Here is a 22,309-nt window from a genome sequence, read left to right as displayed (position 1 = left end):
TTAGGCTTATCATTTTTACCCATTACCTGCAGCAGGTTTTGCCTTGTTAAATTTAGCCCTACAAAAAACCCACGTAAGCATGACTTGAATTGATTTAAATCACGGATATGTGAACTTTACTGTTCAGGAAATGTTCTGTTCAGTATCAATTAAAATTCTGCTCTTGCAATTTGCAGGCTTTAACAGATTTCCAAGCAGAGCTACGGGATGATCCGATTATCACCACACATCTGGCAAAGCTGTATGACAACTTATTGGAGCAGAATCTTATCAGAGTGATTGAACCTTTCTCCAGAGTTCAGGTAATTGAAAGTATATGAATGAAATAAATTCCAATAGTATTTGTATTCAATGGATCTTGAATCCATTCTGAAATGTTAACTGTGACCTTAGACAAAAAGGTTTTTTCAATATTACTCGTGCAGTTTGAAAGTTTAAAGTTGCCCCATTTTGTCATTTCTTTTCACATTTGTTCAGTAGGTGGGGCCTGTATTCTTGCTGGGAGCCATGAGGTTTGTTCTGAAGTCATTTTGTGCTAGTATGGCCATGTGAATCCAATCAGAGCCATTTTGGACTGGCCTGTCCTACTACTTAGTATTCATGTTTCTTGTTGACTGTCCTGTTCCGACACTCTGTGCTTACCTCTTCCCTCAGCTGAACCAAGGAGGAGGAAGAGTCCAATAGGGACCAAAAAACGTCTATGCATACAGCCAAGAGGCATGGCTGGGATATTAAATGAATACTTTGTATTTGTCTTTAACTACAAGGTAGAAGCTACCAAGGCTGTGATTAACAGGATAAAACTCAGGAGAAAATTTCCAAGATTTAAAACTGCTGAGAAATTGGAAACTGTTAGTAATTAAAGTTGATAAACTGGGACTGGATGCGATACACCCATGGGCATTGAAGGATGTGAGAGTGGAAGTTGTGGAGTGACTGGCAACAATCTTGCAATTTTTTGCTTGGTATTTAGAGGTAGTGCTGGAGGATTGGGTAATTTTGAAGCATCATTTCCATGTGCCTCAGGGTAACAGCACAAAAGAAATTCACCATTTTGATAGGAGTCATATTTTGGAAGAGCTCCTTCATTCCCAGCTATCTGGGAATTATAGTGCAGACAGGTTTAATTGAGGCATTCAAGAGGGCATTAGCTGATTATTTAAGTGGAAAGTATGCAGGGTTATGGGGCTTTATGCGTGGGAAATCACGTCTCACAAACTTGATTGAGTCTTTTGAAGAAGTAACAAAGAGGATTGATGAGGGTCGAGTGGTAGATGTGATCTATATGGACTTCAGTAAAGTGTTTGACAAGGTTCCCCATGGGAGACTGGTGAGCAAGATTAGATCTCATAGGATACAGGGAGAACTCGCCATTGGATTCAGAACTGGCTCAAAGGTAGAAGACAGAGGGTGGTGGTGGAGGGTTGTTTTCAAAATGGAAGCCTGTGACCAGTGGAGTGCCACAAGGATTGGTACTGGTCCACTACTTTTCATCATTTATATAAATGATTTGGATGTGAGTATAAGAGATATACACCAAAACTGGAGGTATAGTGGATAGTGAAGAAGGTTACCTTAGATTACAACAGAATCTTGATCAGATGGGCCAATGGGCTGAGAAGTGGCAGATGGAGTTTAATTTAGATAAATGGGAGGTGCTGCATTTTTGGAAAGCAAATCTTAGCAGGACCTATACACTTAATGGTAAGGTCCTAGGGAGTGTTGCTGAACAAAGAGACCTTTGGAGTGCAGGTTCATGGCTCCTTGAAAGTGGAGTCACAGGTAGGTAGGATAGTGAAGTGCAATTCTTAGATTAGATTACAGATTAGATTAGATTAGATTACATTACAGTGTGGAAACAGGCCCTTCGGCCCAACAAGTCCACACCGACCCACCGAAGTGTAACACACCCATACCCTTACATTTACCCCTTACCTAACACTATGGGCAATTTATCATGGCCAATTCACCTGACCTGCACATCTTTGGACTGTGGGAGGAAACCGGAGCACCCGGAGGAAACCCACGCAGACACGGGGAGAACGTGCAAACTCCACACAGTCAATCGCCTGAGGTGGGAATTGAACCCGGGTCTCCGGCACTGTGAGGCAGCAGTGCTAGCCACTGTGCCGCCCACTAATTCTGGTCTCCTTCCTATCAGAAAGATGTTGTGAAACTTGAAAAGGTTCAGAAAAGATTTACAAGGATGTTGCCAGGGTTGGAGGGTTTGAGCTATAGGGAGAGGTTGAATAGACTGGGGCTGTTTTCCCTGGAGCATCGGTGGTTAAGGAGTGACCTTATAAAGGTTTGCAAAATTGAGGGGCATGGATAGGATAAATAGACAAAGTCTTTTCCCTGGTGTCAGGGAGTCCAGGACGAGAGGGCATAGGTTTGGGGTTAGAGGGGAAAGATATAAAAGCGACCTTTTCACACAGGGTGGTACATGTATGGAATGAGCTGCCAGACGAAGTGGTGGAGCCTCATACAATTTCAACATTTAAGAGATGTCTGGATGGGTATATGAATAGGAAGGGTTTGGAGGGATGTGGACCAGGTGCTAGCAGGTGGGACTAGATTGGGTTAGGATATCTGTTCGGCATGGACGAGTTGGACCTAAGGGTCTGTTTCCATGTTGTACATCTGATTCTATAAATGGTGTTAAAGTACTCTCTTCAAATGTGGTGGGCTGAGTGGCCTACTTCTGTAGCATAATTCTGTGAGCCTTTGTGGTGAATCAGAGAGCAATAGCAACAGGGCCTTGGCTATGGGACTGCAGTGAGCACATCAATTATAACAAATCGAGCCTAGTGTGTCCACTACATTGCAGAGCTCCAGGTTCCAAGCCTTTAGTCTCACTAAAAGGTCCTCCGTTCAGATATCAGAGAGTTAAGGTTGTAAGTTTGCTCGCTGAGTTGGTAGGTTTGCAGATGTTTCGTCACCATGCTAGGTAGCATCATCAGTGAGCCTCCAGTAATGTGCTGGTGTTCTGTCCCGCTTTCTATTTAGATGTCTTGGTTTGTTAAGGTGGGTCATTTCCGGTTATTTTTGAAAGGTTGGTAAATGGGGTCTAAATCGATGTGTTTATTGATGTCATTCCGATTTAAATGCCAGGCCTCTAGGAATTCCCATTTATGTCTGTTTAGCCAGTCCTTGGATGGATGTGTTGTTCCAGTCAAAGTGTTGTCCTCCTTCGTCTGTGTGTAAGGATACTGGTGATAGCTGGTCATGTTTTTTGGTGGCTGGTTGGTGTTTGTGTATCCTGGTGACTAGTTTCCTGCCTGTCTGTCTGATGTAGTGTTTGTTGCAGTCCTTGCACGGTATTTTGTAAATGACGTTTGATTGATGATGTTCCCTAACATGGTGACAAAATGTCTGAGAACAAACCTACCAGCTCAGCGAGCAAACTTAGACCTGAACCTCAACCTGAGCTTCAAATCTTCACAAAAATCTCTTTCACAGAGTTGTTTGAATCCTGAAGCATATCAAAATTGTGAACGTTAGAAAGCTGAATTATTGAAATAGAAATAGCCAAAACTGAATAGGGAATACGATATGAGGAAGTGTCATTTGGATAGCTGAGGGACTTGGAGACTTTATAGTCTGTACCCAGAAATGGGAACACAGGAGTCGAGGAAGGGAGAAATTGGAGATATACTCACTGTGCAGTACTATCCATAATTTCTCAGATACTGAAACAGTCAATATGCAACCAAAACTGAACATCATTCAGGCTTGGTTAATGTGTGGCTGAATGTGGCTAAATACTCATGTGGGAAGCAATGCCCATCTCCAACAAGATGACTTAGTCCCTCCCCTTGAAATTCAGTGGCATTACCATCACTGAATCTTCCAAGCATGTAACTATTTCTATCTGGCCAAAGTAGCATTGACCAGAAACTGAACTGGACTAGCCATGTAAATACTGCGACAAGAGCAATTCGGTGACTGGGAATTCTGAGGTGTGTAACTTGCTTATTTGCCAATGTTTGTCCACCATATGCAAGGCACAAATCAGGACAGTGATAGATGAGGACAGTTCCAACAATGCTCTGAACTGGACTGCATTCAGGACAAATTACCCTGTTTGATTTGTACCCATCCATAACAGATAAACAGCCCCTAATTCCTCCACCAATACACAGCAGTAACAATGTGTACTGCATACATGCTGCAATGCAATAACTTGCTAAGTTATCTTTGACAGCACATTCCAAACCCATGACTTCTACCACATAGAAGGAAAAGAGCAAAAGATGCTTAAGGTTGACACCATCTGCAAGTTTCACCATCCTGACTTGGAACTATTCTGCCTTCTGACAATGTATATAGGTTAATGTCTACACCTCTCCCCAACAGCATTGTGGGTAAACCTGCAAGCAATGATCATTGCCACCATCTCAAAGGCACTTAAGGATGGAGAGCAAAGATTGGCCTTTCCAAAGGCTTATGATTTTGTAAAATAATTTAAGTAAAATATTATTGAATTTTCACACTACAGGAGGAAGGCTGTTTGGCCCATCCAGTCCATGATGGCTCTTTGTGCAGCAATCTGGTCGGTCCTATTCACCCCGCATCTACCCTTGTAACCCTGCAAATTTATTACTGTCCAGCTTTCTTTTAAAAGTTATTGGTCATCTCAGCTTTTGCCAAACTCATAAGCAGCATTGGCCAGGTCATTGCCTCTGGTTAATGGAAGTTTTTCCTGACATTCCTGCTGAATTTGTTGCCTAAGTTCTAAATCTGTGCCTAGTTACTATTGGGTAAAGGGAAGCTGCTCCCAAAAACCATCTTGTCATTGCCTTATGCATCTCTCAGATCTTCCCTCAATATCCTTCACTCCAAGAAGAGTAACACAATTCTCAAACCTGACCTTGTCGCTAAAATAATTGAGAATTCTTCTAATAAATAGAATTAAAATTTAGGTTGATTGTCACATGTACTGATGTAAATACAATGAACTGTTTATAAATTCGCCACTTATGGCACCATCTTAGATGCAAAGGTACCGAATCTCAAAAATAAATTAGAAAAATAAACATCTAAAAAAGTTCAGCATTAGTCCTTCAAGCAGCCTTCCATCTGCACTGGGGGCCTATCCTTGCCAGTCTTGAGCACTGGAGGCCTTGCCTCTGTTACCCATCGAGTTCCTGCTGTGGGCCTACTTATTCTGTGGGACCAAGCTGAAGCTTTATGTAAGATTAGTATTAGTTATTTGCTTTTGTGTCAAGAATAGGGTGGAAGGGCCTTTGCCCAAAACATTGATTTTTTTTTTTCCCCTGCTCCTCGGATGCTGCCTGACCTGCTGTGCTTTTCCAGCACCACTCTAATCTTGACTCTATCTCCAGCATCTGCAGTACCCACTTCTGCCTATTTGCCTTTGTGCTCAGTTCCTCAGTTTATGCACCTTTTTGCTTTTCTAGCTAACAAAATATTGGTTTATATGGTTGTGATCATTTTCAAACTAACTTGTACAATAAACACTTGCATATTGCACAGTTTTGAACTGATTTTTTTTGTATTGTGTCTATGTTTATAAGTATTTAAAGCACAGTTTTTGGGTGAATTCTTTTGAACAAAAGATACTTGTATTGATGCTTTATCATATTTAACGTATGCTTGCGTGGCATTGTGACACATGACTTGCAACTGTTTATTTTAATTGTCTATTTTTAGTGGTGACTTGGAGAAACAAAATAAAATGTCTTTTTCTTAATTTTACAGATAGAACACATAGCAAGTATTATAAAACTATCCAAGGTAAGTGGTCATCTATATTTAAGTAGATCATGAGGAATTCTGAATTTTGATGTTGAACTGAATCTTAAAGGATGTCACTTTATCTCATGTGATAAGGTTCAACTCAAGATTGAGGGCATTAGACTAAGATTTGAGCATGTAATCTAAGCTGAAACTTCAAGGAAAATGTTCAACTGCAGTTTGCTCTATCATACTAATGTGTTATTCAAACATTGTTGCTTCATTGCAAAATTCATCTTTCAACCAACACACACAGGTGAACTGATCATTTGTGTGAAATGATTGTCTTGTTTTTCTACATATAGCTCTTGTTAAAATGTTGAGAGAAAATTTGAGATAGAAAAAAATGTTGGCCCAATTCAGCAACAGCATTTTAAAAAACCTTTTATTGAATGGTTACTAAAGCTGTATGACTCCAAACTAAAGCATTCTTCAGCTCGCCAGTGCCTGTCTAGATGTAGTAAAAGAGAATTTGAGCCTTTCATAACTAGGAAGATCTCCTATATTCCTCCTCCTTTTACTTGCCAATTTGGCTAAAATCAACTGACTACAATTGGCTTCATTGCCTTGGTTAAGGAGGGGAAATTTGAGCAGCATTTCGTACCATCAGTTTTATCCAGGTACATTTCCCACCACTTAAATTTCTTGTTATCTAGTAGTCTGATGCCAGAAATATTGGACTTCAGAATATTGAAGTCTGGAACTGAATTACCATAGAGATAAGAGAATTTGGAATTTACAAATAGTTTTGCAGTACAGTTCGTACAATTATCTTCTACAGCAATTTACAAATGGATTAACTTGTCACCTTGATGTTTCCCCAAATATTTGAGTTTTATATTCTGTACGTTCTGTAACAGTGAGAATTCTAAGTAATGAATTAAGAGGGTTACTTAATATCTTTGCCTCCCTATTATAATCTGCTTTCTGAATATTTCTGTAGAGATATAGTGTAACTCGGAAAGTTTCAGTCCTTAATTTGGCACTCTTCGCCTTCACGCATGCAGCATCCAAAAATAAAACCGGGTTATCTCTTTGCCCAAGAACTGAAGGTCTTGTTTTTGATTTTTGTTTTCTACAGGAAGACTGCAGATTTATTTTTACTTTTGCAGTATGTCAGTTGGTCTCAAACATACTAAACTATTTCAAAGCGAAACATAGAAAGTCTCCCTTTGCCTTCAAGCATTTTTTACTATTCGATAGTTCCACTGGAGTTGTGTTCTGAGTTAAGAATGAATGGCAAGGCTCTTAAGTGCTAAATAATTTCATTGTAGTTCACTACAATATACATGGTTCTGATTTACCAGCCACATCCAATTCTTTGAAGAATTTGAGTGCTTCAATTAGATTGAAAAAGAATAGCGCACCTTTATTTCTGCTCACTCATGAAATTTAACAAGGGTACAACTTATTTTATGATGTGGTTGAGATCTGGAAATCTATAACCAGGGAATGTTGTGTTTTGAATAACTTAAAGAAAAGTCTATTTTTATCCTTGGGACTGATGGTTCTAAGGAAGTGCCCGAAGTGGAACTGAAATGCTGAAACTTTATCATTACGTTAACTAAGTTGATTGGAGCTTGTTTATCTTGAAATCTTCTCATTTTCTGAATCTGCTGTGTGGCTCCTTGAAAACTTTTTATTGAATTTGAAATGCTATTGACTCTGAATCAGCCAAGAACAAGAAAAATGGAATTTTGCCCTAGATAATTAATCCAAAATGACATTGTCAGTTGGACAGCTGTTAAATGTGACTTGGACCTAACACGATGCTGTTATTCCAGGGTGATGTAGAAAGAAAACTCTCTCAGATGATCTTGGACAAGAAATTTCATGGTAAGTATTGAACAGTTCCTGCATGAAAGTTGAAAAGCAAAGTTAAAATCATACCTAAAATCATACCCAGCTTTGAATACACTATAATTGTCAATGATGTAAACTCTTCCATGTAACCGATTTAAACACAGGCTCCAATCACAATTTGAAATCTTAATGATGCAAAATATTTCAAGGGCTAACTTTTTTTGTCAAGAGTTACCTTTGTCTGTTTTTTTTTAGTTCTCCTTAATAAATCATCTCTCAAGACAGGTATGATTTAAACTTTGATCAAATCTCTTGTTCCAAACAACTTTTCACCTGTTCCAATAGGACTGAAATATTAACTGCATGTGGTATTGTTGTTCCAGTATGCAGTTTCATACAGCATGTCCTTGGGAAAAATTTTTTATTTTGCCTGTAGAGTAAGGAAAACTATGTAGAAATTGAGATAGTTTTGTTAAGGTTTAAAAATGATATCAACTTGTCAGCTTTAACCCTTTGCAGATTAACCAACCTGTGGTTGCTAGTCTGAACAAAACAAAATTGTCTTGTAGGTTTGGTGTTTGTTGTTCCAATCTTATCAGTATTGTGCATCCAGTATCTTTGGTGCTCTCATATTAGATATTGTATATTGATGTACATACTTTCTTAGATTTGAGAAAAATAATTTACAATCTAGCTAGAAACTGGAAATTGTTTCCAACAATTTATGTTTTAGATCTTGTTTGTGTTTGCAGGTATTTTAGACCAAGGCGAAGGAGTCCTGATTGTGTTTGATGAGCCTCCAGTAGACAAAACATATGAAACTGCGCTTGAAACAATCCAGAATATGAGTAAAGTAGTGGACTCTCTCTACAACAAGGCAAAAAAACTAACATAGGTAAGTGTAATGTAATGCAAGGGACAGATCTCTTTTTTTTAAAAACAATATCTGGCATGTAGTGTCCAGCTGATATGTGACTATTCCTACTTGAGGTGATGCATTATTCATAATCAATATGGTATCATTTCTTAAAACTGGACATCTTGCAATATTTTCCTCTCTTCAGTTTGTACAGCTGTCTGGTGAGGCAGAAATCTTTAAAAAGGAACTAGATATGTGAGCCTGTATCCAACATTTTTTTTAATGTAAAGACTAGATTTTGTCAAAAGTTTAGGTCGGTGCCTTTCCCAATTATTTTGAGGATCTACAGTAGAAACAATTTTGTAAAAACCCATCTGGCCTGTAAGTCACTTAAGACCCACACAATGTGGCTGATTCTTAACTGCCCTGTCAGCACCTAAGGATGTCAATAAATGTTGACTTGGTTAGTGGTGCCATGTGAATGAATTTTAAAATAAAAATTAAAAAGATGATTTATTTTACAACATTTTACCTACAGAACAAAGCAACTTACACGTAGAGTGAGATTTGCGCGCTCGCTCTCTTGCACTTGAACTCTTTTCCCTTTCCCAAAAGATTGGGATTGTCATCTGATTAGGTCACTTTGTTGCAGCCAAGTTATCAATACTTAGTCTGTTTGAAAGCTTACTTCGGTTTTCTCAACTTTTCAAAATTTTAAGTTTGTGTCTATGACCTAAAATTAAAATTTGTCAGACTGTGATTATGACTGTCAGCTGGGAGTGATGGTTCACCGGTTGTACACTGTCAAATTGTCCACTGCTTTGCCCAAAGGTAATACATGTTTTTGACTCCCAGTGTGCAACATTGTTAACATTCTTGCAAATATTGCAGAAAAACGCTTCTATAGAAGATTGTTGTGTCTGTATTTATATAAAAATGTGTGTAGAATTGTCATCCTATAATTGCACATTCCTGCATGTGGCAAATGTGTGGCTGCCTTCGTTTGGTGTCTCTTCACCTCTGTGACCAATTCTGGAGAAAAAGATCCTAGTTCACTTGGTACCAAATTATTCCTTCCTAAATTGCACTTAATTCAAGCATCCCCCAGTTATAATGTCAGTGTACTCTGTACTCTGTACTCTAAAAATGAAGCAAGGCTACTAACTGTAGACAAACTAAAGCCTCCACCTCAACCCACTTCATTTGAAGGCAGAATAAAAGCTAAATACGGTGGATGCTAAAATCTGAAGGTAAAGCAGAATCCGGAAATAATTATCTTTGGCACAATCAAAGAAGAGCGGCAAGGGTCAGTTCTGAATATGGCTTCAGAATTAGGGAAAGAAAGGGACCAAGTTTTGAACTATTTAAGAAGAGGATGATAAACAAAAGAGAATACCTGGGGTTGGGTAGAGTAGAGTGAGGGGTTGATTAGGATAGAGATGTAGTGGGAAAATGGACAAATTTGTAATAATGGAAGTAAAGTATTTGTCCAGAGTTGGTGTGAAAGCAGAATAATGACCAGCTCCCTCTATGCAAAAACATGAAAAACAAAAGTCACACCAGCAGATAGCCCCCAAAACAAATCCACATGGATGATGCAGCTCATGGTCTGAAATTATTGAATTTGATATTGTGCCTCAAAGACTCGAAAGTGCCTCATTGAAAGATGAGATGTTCTTTGAACTTGTTTTTTAGCTTCACTGTAGCAGGCTAAGAACTGAAATGTTATGAGAAGTGGAGAGTTAAAATGATAAATGACTAGAAGCTTGGGGTGGGTCTTACAGACTGAACAGGCATTTTGCATGCCGTTTACCCAATCAACATTTGGTCTCCCCAATGTAGATGGGATCATATTGCTGTAAACAGAGTACTAAATTTAAGGACATACAACCAAATCATTGCTTTGACTGGAAGAAATGCCTGTGGCCTCGCAGGTTTTGTATAAGAGCAGGTTTTGCACCTTATGTAATGGCATGTGAAGGTAATAGGAAATTGTCAAGGTGTTGGGGTGATGGATGAGTGGTCAAGATATCTTGGGAGTGGGCAGTCCCTTTAGAATATTAAGGGGAGGAAAGGTGTATTTGGTAGTTTCATCATGCTGGGAGTGATGGAAATATAGAGCGCTATCATTTGTGTGTGGTGGTTGATAGAGCAACGTGAAGCTGAGGGGAGAGATGAAACTGAAGTGTGGGAACCAGCAAGATACCATTGAGGGCCTTGTCAACTACAAAAGAGCAGGTGAATTCCTGGTTAAGAAGAAAGGACAACTTAATAGACGTGTTGTTGTAGAAGGTTTGATCATGATAAGAGGTGAATAGACTGAAAAACTGGGAGAAAAAAATTACTTCTCACAGGAGACTAGGTGAAAGGAAGTATACTCGGGGTGCAGTGGAAATCAGGGGCTTATTATGGATATTACTCGACAATCTATCCCCAGAAATGGAAGCAGAAGTTGAAGAAGGAAATGAAAGATTCTGTGATGTACAGTTCAAAATGAAAAGGGGTGGAAATTGAAGCAGAGTTGAAGTTTTCCAGCACAGGTACAGTCATCATTGTCCCAGAAACTGAGTTTGTGGAGGGTCCAAGTAAAGCTGACACAAAAAGATAAAATACATTTGCTCCTACATGGCAATTACTCCACCTTAGAATGGGAAAACAGATGCAAACGTTTGACTCCTGTCATCTTGCCAATGGTAACTTCAAAAAAACACTGGTACGACAACGATACCTTTTATTTGGAGGAAGTGAGACAAGTTAAAGAAATTGACGGAACGAGTTCATCTAGGCTGAGGGTGTTAGTGGTGGTTGGAGACTGGTCAGGCTGCTTTGCTGGGATGCAGTATTACTACTTGACCAAGAGACCACTTTCATACAGGTGCGAACAAGATTTGAATACTTAAATGTATTGTGGTAAGCTTATTTAGGTTACATTATCCTCTTAGAAGTTAAGATTTCTGGTTCTAATTTTTAAATCAATTGATTACATTAATTTTTTTCATCTTCATAACAATGCTTATTAAAATGGTCTGTAGAATTTCATGAGTAAGGACTCCTCAATTTCCTTTTATATCTTGTTTGAGCTGTCAAAATTAGTTAGCCTCCAGGAGTTGACAAACCAGAAAACACCATCCAAACACACTTATGGATGCCCTGAAGTGCACGTACAATTACTGTTCATTTTAAAGGCTTTGCAATCTGGTAATGTTCAGGATTAGCCCATTCACTGCCTATGTACCTTTATTAATTAGCTAGCTTTTTTGGTATCAAAGTTTCTTTTTGCCTTGTGGTTGTGGATACAAGCCTTGCAACTTTACAGCAGGGAGAGGAAATTAGCCCATGGGTTTTTTTTGAAGTTGCCATTGGTAAGATGACAGGAGTCAAACGTTTGCATCTGTTTTCCCATTCTAAGGTGGAGTAATTGCCATGTAGGAGCAAGTGTTTTCTTATGTTCTGTATGGTGATAAAGTTAGATTGTAATTTTACCAACATTACTGATTGAAATAAAACCAAGAACTGTGAATGCTGAAGATCTGAGAAAAAATGGTTTGCTGGTGAAACTTAGGTTTGGCAGCATCTGTGGAAGAAAGCAGATTTAATGTTTTGAATCTGAAAAGTCAATGGACTGAACATTTAAGTCAGCTTTCTTCTGCCAGGTGCTACCAGAACTGCTGGGTTTTGCCAGCAATTTCTGTATCATTACTGATTTTTGAAATATGGCTTGCATGAGTTGTCATATGGCTAGCAAAGACCAATCAAATTTCAAAACTGAATGAATGATCTTCCACAACTTCATCTTTTGTTTCAATGCCAATGAAGTTAGTTCTGCTGTAAATCTGTTTATTTTCATTTCTGATGTAAATCTTCCACATCTACATGCCTTCCTCCCTGCTCTTGATTCCAGCCAATAAAAAGATGACAGTCTTTTATGGAGTTCCCAGATGGATTGTTCACTACTTTATTCATTGTCTGAAATTTTTCATACTCTAAAATGGCTGTTTTATTCTATCCATCAGTTGTTTAAGACCAGTCTCTCTGCTTTAGGTCTCTGAAGAAATGCTTTCTTTCATTAAGTGAAATCTAATCTTGCAAATATTCAAGCTCCATGTTCCCATAAAGAAAATACTGTCATGTTTTCATTGGTTTTCCATCATTAATTTGTAACAAATTTTGTAATTAAAATTTAATTGCGACATTCTCCTTGAGAATATAATGACAGTCAATATAAAAGAGAACATAAAATTTTGCCAACATGTAAGAGGTTGAATGCATCCTATAAAGGACAGGGATGGATACTTAGAGTTGCAGTGCAAGGCTAGAATACTTAATTGAGGAAATGCAGTTATCAATGTTTGATTGGCAGGAGAAATGTAGTATTGAAAGAAGCAGAGATGGCAGTGTCAAGGTTGAAGAAGTGGTGGTACTCTAAATCCCACCACTTAGAGCAGATAAGCCTCTCTAACTCTAAACCCATCCCCATCTCCTGAATGTAACAGTGAGTTCGATAACAGTTGGCTTAGTGCATGGGAATTAGTGTCTCACCAACTTGATTGGAGCTATTTCAATAAATAACAAGAATGATTGAGGACAGACGGTGAACATGATCTATGTGGGCTTCAGTGAAGCACTCAAAAAGGTTCTTTATGGCAGACTGGTTAGCATGGTTACATCACATGGAATACAGGGAGAACTAGCCTTTTGGATACAAAACTGGCTTGAAGTTAGAAGACATAGGGTGATGGTGGAGGGTTGCTTTTCAGACTGGAGCCTGTGACCAGTGGTGTGTTACAAGATTGGTGCTGGGTCCATTGCTTTTCATAATTTATATAAATGAATTGGATGTGAGCATCGGAGGTATGGATGTAAGTTTTGCAGATGACACCAAAATTGGAGGTGTCATCTGGACAGTGGACGTTGAAGAAAGTTACCTCAGAGTAAAACAGGACAGTAATTAGATGGGCCATGGGCCGAGGAGTGGCAGATGGAGTTTATTTTAGATAAATGTGGGGTGCTGCATTTTGGAAAGGCAAAGCAGGGCAGAACTTACACACTAAATGGTAAGATCCCGGGAAGTGTTGCTGAATAAAGAGACCTTGAGTGCAGGTTCGTAGTCTCTACCTGGAGTCCCAGGTCGACAGGATTGTGAAGAAAGTGTTTGGTGTGCTTTTCTTTGGTCAAAGCTTTGAGTACAGGAGTTGGAAAGTAATGTTGTGGCTGTACAGGATGTTAGATAGGCCACTTTTAGAATACTGTGTGCAATTATGGTCTCCCTGCGAGAGGAAAGTTCTTGTGAAACATGAAAGGGTCCAGAAAAGATTTACATGGATATTGCCAGAGTTTGTGCCATAGGGAGAGACTGAATAAGCTGGGGCTATTTTCCCTGGAGCGCCAGAGGTTAAGGGGTAACCTTATCGAGGTTTATGAAATCATGAGGGTCATGGATAGGATGAATAGTCTTTTCCCCAAGTTGGGCAAGTCAAAAACTAGTAGGCATAGATTTAAAGTGAGAGGGGAATGATTTAAAAGGGACCTAAACGGGGCAATTTTTTCACAGAGGGTGGTGTTTGTATGGAGTGAGCTGCTAGAGGAAGTGGTGGAGGCTGGTACAGTTACAACATGTAAAAGGCATCTGGATGGGTACATGAATGGGAAGGGTTTAGAGGGATATGGACCAAATACTGGCAAATGGGACTAGATTAATTTAGGATAACTGGTCAACATGGACGAATTGGATCAATGGTCTGTTTTCATGCTGTACAGCTCTGACTCTATTACAGTTACTGTCTAATTCCATGACCTAACGTTTGAGCTTAAAGCCTGTATGAAAGTTTTTTGAAGCAGCATGGATTTCCATAGCCTGATGTAATGCAATGTCCTGTGCAGTAGTTGATGGGTCACCTGAACTGACTTAAAGTGCACAAATCACATTTAGTGTTCAGCAGATCCTTGAAAGAAATGAGTTATATATTTCTAGCACAATGCTTAATTTGCTCCTCTTGACAGGTGAGGGAATTCTCTATTGCCTTGGCAGGAGAACATGGCAATGTTACACAAACTGACTTGTGTTAAATTGGATAAATTACTAACATTAAAACAATTGAACATTAATTCGTATGCCAGTTTGGTGCAACACTAAGTGACATCTTTTTATTGTGAGAAAATCAACTATAGTGACATCTTAAAAAGCTGTAAATATATACTTATTGCTTCACTGATAAGTTATTGCAACACTGACCTGCCATTTCATACTCACGAGAAGGACATTTTGTACTTAACTGTCAACCATTTTGATCATGATTCTTGATTTAAAAGTTCTTTCGTTACCCTATAAATAGACTGCATCTTTAAAATCTTCATTTTTTTTGTGACTAATCTCTCTAACAAAAAGGGTCTTTGCCTTAATACAGAACAACCTTGGTTATCTGAACATCAGTTGTCCAAATTTCAGATTATCCGAAAAAGATCTCAAGGTCACTACCTGCAGAAACTCTGTTTCCGAGACAGATTGCCGACCAGTGAGCTCAGCAACTTCTCTCCTGCTCTGTCTCGCTTATTCCTTCCGTTCTCTATCTATCTCTCACATTGTCTCTGACCCCTTTCTCTCTGTCTCCATCTTTCCCTCTTATTCTCTATCTGTCATAAATAGCAGAACGTTTCTGACATCTGTCCTTTCAGGAGGTATATTTATAGACTTACATGCAGCTTTTTTTCCCCTTGTGCTTTAATTACAATCCGAAGTTTGGGTTTGACTATTTCAGACAATCTGTTTTAGACTCTGGTACTTGTTCAATGATTCGAATGAGTGAAAGAGCGCATATCTGAGCAGAGATACTGACAGAAGCCCATGCAGACATGAGGAACCGTGTAAAACTACAGCAAAATAGCCTGCTCCGTCCCAGAGTGTCTTTCAATTTGATTTGATCAGGCTGACTGGTGTAATACACAAGTCGGTGCTTGTGGCTGAGGCTGTGTGTCACAGGGTTCCACTTATACTTCAGAACGCTTCCTTTGTTTATGACCATTTCAGTTAACCGAACAAAACTCCCTGCCCGATTCATTTGGATAATCGAGGCTGTTTTGTACACACATTTGTAAACTGCTGTGAGGCTGTATCCTAGCGCAGTGAAAGGTAAATTTTAAGCATGTGCTTAAAATTTTGAAATCACAAAGATCGGAGGTGACCAGTAAATTTTGATCGAAGTATTTTGTTTAACACACATGCCTTCAATTGAAAAAGAACTGATTGAGTATCCTGTGTCTCTATACATCCAATGACAGAAGAACCCTAACCCTATCGCAATTCAAAGTCAATCCATGCATTTGTGTTGTAGTTAAGTCGAGGTCGCATGTTTTCTTTACACATCAATCTGTTTTGCAACCCGATATAAAAATACCATAGTAGGTTTTTTTTTGCTTTATCCCTTGAAGAATTAAACAATACTCTGCTTTAATTTATTGTTCTATTAATCTGCATTGCTACGTTTAGGAACTTGTGCATCTACTCCTTTTACCTAAAAGGCACTCGTTTTTTAAAGACTACATAACTTCCCAGCACTTCTATGTAAAATATGCTATCTTCTACATATCTGTCTTGAAGTTTATTTACCAATTAATGATCATTCTTCACATTTATTAGCATCTTCCTGCATCCCCACGGTGTTAACTGAATCTCTTGTTTGATGTCATTCGTGAATTTTGAAATTTTGTAAATGGTGAGCAACAATGGTCCCAATTCCAGTCTCTGCGGAATATTTCCTAGCTGTTTTGCAGCCATATTATTCATTCTGTACCTTTTTTATGGTGACATGGTGGCTTAGTAGTTAGCATGACTGCCTCACAGCACCAGGGACCTGGGTTTAGTTCCACCCTCAGGTGACTCTGAAGTTTGCATATTTTTGCCAGTCTCGGTGTTTCCTCCAGGTAGTCCAGTTTCCTTCCACAGTCCAAAGCTGTGCAGATTAGATGTATTGGCTGTGCTAAATTGTCCACAGTGACCAGGGATGTGCAGGCTAAGTGGATTAGCCATGGGAAATGCAGGGTTACGGGGATCGAGTAGGGGAGTGGGTCTGGGTGTGATGTTCTTTGGAGGGTGAGTGTGAACTCTATGGGCTGAATGGCTTGTTTCCACACTAGGGATTCTGTTCTATTCTATGTACCGTGACCATACTTGTGTGTCATTGATGCATCACGTTAAAAGTTTATGGAAGTATATATATTCACCCTTTTCTGTTCTACCTCAAAATTGAATAACATTTCTCAAATGGGATTTCCCTTTTTGGAAACTATCATTATATTTTCTGTCTGTCTAGATATTTTCCTAATCAATCTTTGACCATTGCCTAATTTACCAATTTTGTAATAAATGCCTTCAATTTTCACAGCTTAGGTTATTGCCAGCAAAGACGACTTTTTTTTTTGTCACAATATACAGAACACAGGTAGTTAGCACCCCAGATGACCTGTGTTAATTCTATAATTTGTTATGTCATTAATATTAAAAGTGAGAATACTATATGTAATGTTATGGAATGGAAGACTACTTCCTTTGAGACTTATTCTACTTTGCTGTACTTGGATGGAGTCCCGGCTCTAGATATATACTTGCAGTTTAGCATTCGTGCAAACCCCATATCTCCATGCTGACACTAGTGGTCTGTGATTCTCCACTCTTAGGTGTTTGAATGTTGCTCTCCCTGTCATTTGTGTTTACAAACAAGTAAGACTTCAGGTTTGAAAAACGTAAGAGACACAGTTGCAAACAACTGTGGGTGGCATGGTGGCACAGTGGTTAGCACTGCTGCCTCACAGCGCCAGAGACCGGGGTTCAATTCCCACCTCGGGCGACTCTGTGTGGAGTTTGCACATTCTCCCCGTGTCTGCGTGGGTTTCCTCCAGGTGCTCCGATTTCCTCCCACAATCCAAAAATGTGCAAGTTAGGTGAATTGGCCATGCTGAATTGCCCATTGTGTTAGGTGAAGGGGTAAATGTAGGAGAATGGGTCTGGGTGGGTTACTCTTCAGCGGGTCGGTGTGGACTTGTTGGGCCGAAGGGCCTGTTTCCACACTGTAAGTAATGTAACCTAATCTAAATATTTAATAAATCCGTCTGGGTAGTGTCCCAGACTCAATAATATTCAGCTACTACATCAATGTCCTTTTACTCCATTGTAAGGTGAGAATTGAGGATGCACACAGATGATTGCAAATTGTTTAGCAATATTTGCAACCCTTCAGATACTGAAGGATAAATGCAACAAGATTTGGGCAATTTTCAGGGGTGATGGCATGTGACACTTGTGCCACACAAGTAATCAAAGATGGAGGACGGGAAAAAATTCTGGCTGTAAGAACTCCTTTTTTTTGAGGTATTTTAGGTGTTGGAGGTGATTTCCTCTAATTCTAGGAGCAGCAATTACTGTTTTATATGCTGTTGCATTGTTTTGGAACTTTGGAAAAAAAAGTCAAAACAACAGCAGTTTTAAAAGGGTGAAGAACAGACAAAGGAAGCACATGGTGAGGACAGTGCAGGAGAGAGAGAGAACCTGCACAGTTATTGCCTTTGCTGTTTTTGAATTCATGTGTTGCTGGACATCGGTGTGCATCTGGGAAAATTAACAAACAGTGAATTTCACAACTAATCTTGGAGGAACCAGTTTGGGGGAAGTTCACAACACAGAATCAGATAAATTAATTGTTGTTTTAAGTCTGTCCAAGAAAGAGGCTGTATTAGTGAGTACGTGGGTTCTTGCTTGATTATATGTTTTTGGAGATAAATCTCTTGATTAAACTTAAAATATAAGCCATAGCTATTAATTTAATCTGGTGCAGTGTTTTGTAGAGGAATAAGATGGTGTTATTTTCTGGGTCTGTAGATTGTGAAGGAGCAAAAATGGCCTTTGCAGTGATATGTACTTCTTGTCAGATGTGGGAGTTAAAAGAGAGTTTAAGGGTTACTGCAGATTATATCTGCCAAAAATGCTGTTGGATGTGAATCTTCTCAGACCGAGTGGATCAGTTGGAGAGACTGATAGAAGCGATGAAAAATTTGCAACAGCAACAGTATGTGATGGATGGCAGTTATAGGAAGGGGGGGCAAATCTCAGATACAGTCACATAGATGGGTTAACTCTAGGAAGGGTAAGAGAGGTAGGCACCTAGGGCAGGAGTCTTTTGTGGATATACCCATTTCAAACAGGTATGCTGTTTTGGAAAATGTAGGGGGTGATGGATTCTCAGGAGAACATCGCACGAATACCCAAGTTTCTGGTATTGAGACTGGCTCTAATGCAACAATGGGTATGTCGGCTTCCAAGAGATCAATTGTGTTAGGGGATTCTGTAGTCCGAGGTACAGACAGATGTTTCTGTGGCCAGCAGAGAAAAAGCAGAATGGTGTGTTTCCCTAGTGCCAGGATCAAGTATGTCTCAGAGAGGGTGCAGAATGTTCTCACGGGGGAGAGGGGCCAGCAAGAGGTCATTGTTCACATTGGAACCAACAACATTGGAAGGGAAAAGGTTGAGACTCTGAAGGGAGATTAGAGAGTAGGCAGAAATTTAAAAAGGAAGTCCTCAAGGGTAGTAATATCTGGATTACGCCCAGTGCTACGAGCTAGTGAGGGCAGAAATAGGAGGATAGAGCAAATGAATGCATGGCTGATGAGTTGATTTATGGGAGAAGGACTCACATTTTTGGATCATTGGAATCTCTTTTGGGGTAGAAGTGACCTGTACAAGGAGGACGGATTACACCTAAATTGGAAGGGGACTAATATACTGGCAGGGAAATTTGCTAGAACTGCTTGGGAGGATTTAAACTAGTAAGGTGGTGGGGGGGCATGGGGCATGGGGCCCAGGGAGATAGTGAAGAAAGAGATCAATCTGAGACTGGTACAGTTGAGAACAGAAGTGAGTCAAACAGTCAGGGCAGGCAGGGACAAGGTAGGACTAATAAATGAAACTGCATTTATTTCAATGCAAGGGGCCTAACAGGGAAGGCAGATGAATTCAGGGCATGGTTAGGAACATGGGACTGGGATATCATAGCAGTTACGGAAACATGCCTCCGGGATGGGTAGGACTGGCAGCTTAATGTTCCAGGATACAAATGCTATAGGAAGGGAGGCAAGAGAGGAGGGGGAATGGCATTTTTGATAAGGGATAGCATTACAGCTGTGCTGAGGGAGGATATTCCCAGAAATAAATCCAGAGAAGTTATTTGGGTGGAACTGAGAAATAAGAAAGGGATGAATCACCTTATTGGGATTGTATTATAGATCCCCTAATAGTCAGAGGGAAATTGAGAAACAAACTTGTAAGGAGATCACAGCTATCTGTAAGAATAATAGGGTGGTTACGGTAGGGGATTTTAACTTTCCAAACATCGACTGGGACTGCCATAGTGCTAAGGGTTTAGATGGAGAGGAATTTGTTAAGTGCGTACAAGACAATTTTCTGATTCAGTATGTGGATGTACCTACTCGAGAAGAGGTCATGTTTTGCACCGTCTTGGAAAATAAGGCAGGGCAGGTAACAGAGGTGTCAGTGGGGGACCACTTTGGGGCCAGCAACCATAATTCTATTGGTTTTAAAATAGTGATGGAAAAGGATAGACCAGATCTAAAAGTTGAAATTCTAAGTTGGAGAAAGGCCAATTTTGGCAGTATTAGGCAAGAACTTTCGAAAGCTGATTGGAGGCCGATGTTCGCAGGTAAAGGGACAGCTGGGAAATGGGAAGCCTTCAGAAATGAATAACCAGAATCCAGAGAAAGTGTATTCCTGTCGGGGTGAAAGGGAAGGCTCGTAGGTATAGGGAATGCTAGATGACTCAAGAAATTGAGGGTTTGGTTAAGAAAAAGAAGGAAGCATATGTCAGGTATAGACCGGATAGATCGAGTGAATCCTTAGAGTATAAAGGAAGTAGGAGTATACTTAAGAGGGAAATCAGGAGGGCAAAAAGGGGGCATGAGATAGCTTTGGCAAATAGAATTAAGGAGAATCCAAAGGGTTTTTACAAATATATTAAGGACAAAAGGGTAACTAGGGAGTGACTCGGGGGCCCCTCAAAGATCAGCAAGGCGGCTTTTGTGTGGAGCCCCAGAAAATGGGGGAGATACTAAATGAATATTTTCCATCGGTATTTACTATGGAAAAGAATATGGAAGATATAGACTGTAAGGAAATAGATGGTGACATCTTGCAAAATGTCCATATTAGAGGAGGAAGTGCTGGATGTCTTGAAACGGTTAAAGATGGATAAATCCCCAGGACCTGATCAGAGAACTTTCTGGGAAGCTAGAGAAGTGATTGCTGGGCCTCTTGCTGAGAAATTTGTATCATTGATAGTCACAGGTGAGGTGCCAGAAGAGTGGAGGTTGGCAAACGTGGTGCCACTGTTTTAAGAAGGGCGGTAAAGACAAGCCAGGGAACGATAGACCAGTGAGCCTGACCTCAGTGGTGGGCAAGTTGTTGGAGGGAATCCCGAGGGACAGGATGTACATGTATTTGGAAAGGCAAGGACTGATTAGGGATAGTCAAAATGGCTTTGTGTGTGGGAAATCATGTCTCACAAACTTGATTGAGTTTTTTGAAGAAGTAACAAAGAAGATTGAGGGCAGAGTAGTAGATGTGATCTGTATGGACTTCAGTAAGGCGTTCAACAAGGTTCCCCATGGGAGACTGATTAGCAAGGTTAGATCTCATGGAATACAGGGAGAACTAGCCATTTGGATACAGAACTGGCTCAAAGGTAGAAGACAGAGGGTGGTGGTGGAGGGTTGTTTTTCAGACTGGAGGCCTGTGACCAGTGGAGTGCCACAATTTTTGTCATTTACATAAATGATTTGGATGTGCGCATAAGAGGTACAGTTAGTAAGTTTGCAGATGACACCAAAATTGGAGGTGTAGTGGACAGTGAAGAGGGTTACTTCGGATTACACAGGATCTGGACCAGATGGGCCTATGGGCTGAGAAGTGGCAGATGGAGTTTAATTCAGATAAATGTGGGGTGCTGCATTTTGGGAAAGCAAATCTTAGCAAGACTAAGCAGCGGCACGGTGGCACAGTGGTTAGCACTGCTGCCTCACAGCGCCAGAGACCCGGGTTCAATTCCCGCCTCAGGCGACTGACTGTGTGGAGTTTGCACGTTCTCCCCGTGTCTGCGTGGGTTTCCTCCGGGTGCTCCGGTTTCCTCCCACAGTCCAAAAGATGTGCAGGGTCAGGTGAATTGGCCATGCTAAATTGCCCGTAGTGTTAGGTAAGGGGTAAATGTAGGGGTATGGGTGGGTTTCGCTTCGGCGGGTCGGTGTGGACTTGTTGGGCCGAAGGGCCTGTTTCCATACTGTAATGTAATCTAAAAAAAAAAGACTTATACACTTAATGGTAAGGTCCTAGGGAGTGTTGCTGAACAAAGAGACTTTGGAGTGCAAGTTCATAGCTCCTTGAAAGTGCAGTCGCAGGTAGATAGGATAGTGAAGAAGGCGTTTGGTATGCTTTCCTTTATTGGTCAGAGTATTGAGTACAGGAGTTGGGAGGTCATGTTGCGGCTGTACAGGACATTGGTTAGGCCACTGTTGGAATATTGCATGCAATTCTAGTCTCCTTCCTATCGGAAAGATGTTGTGAAACTTGAAAGGGTTCAGGAAAGATTTACAAGGATGTTGCCAGGGTTGGAGGATTTGAGCTATAAGGAGAGGCTGAACAGGCTGGGGCTGTTTTCCCTGGAGTGTTGGAGGCTGAGGGGTGACCTTATAGAGGTTTACAAAATTATGAGGGGCATGGATAGGATAAATAGACAAAGTCTTTTCACTGGTGTCGGGGAGTCCAGAACCAGAGGGCATAGGTTTGGGGTGAGGGGGGGAAAGATATGAAAGATAAGGGGCAAATTTTTCATACAGGGG

General features: G+C 40.2%; 1 protein-coding gene across 1 annotated transcript in view; it reads left to right on the top strand.

Moving 5' to 3' along the window:
• The window catches only part of LOC122540012 (26S proteasome non-ATPase regulatory subunit 11), a 96,185-nt gene that overhangs the window by 61,487 nt on the left and 12,389 nt on the right, over positions 1-22,309 (top strand). Inside the window, exons 10-13 of the mRNA XM_043675300.2 lie at positions 177-302; positions 5,722-5,757; positions 7,542-7,593; positions 8,313-8,455. Of these exons, the coding sequence (XP_043531235.1) occupies positions 177-302; positions 5,722-5,757; positions 7,542-7,593; positions 8,313-8,455 (357 nt within the window). The remainder of the gene's footprint in view (positions 1-176; positions 303-5,721; positions 5,758-7,541; positions 7,594-8,312; positions 8,456-22,309) is intronic.

The sequence above is a fragment of the Chiloscyllium plagiosum genome, unplaced genomic scaffold, assembly GCF_037043375.1.
Source record: "Chiloscyllium plagiosum isolate Xiang-an unplaced genomic scaffold, Cpla_swu_hap1 HiC_scaffold_32, whole genome shotgun sequence".
Lineage (NCBI taxonomy): Eukaryota > Metazoa > Chordata > Chondrichthyes > Orectolobiformes > Hemiscylliidae > Chiloscyllium > Chiloscyllium plagiosum.
Note: the sequence above shows the minus strand (reverse complement) of the source record. Positions and strands in the feature narration are given on the sequence as shown.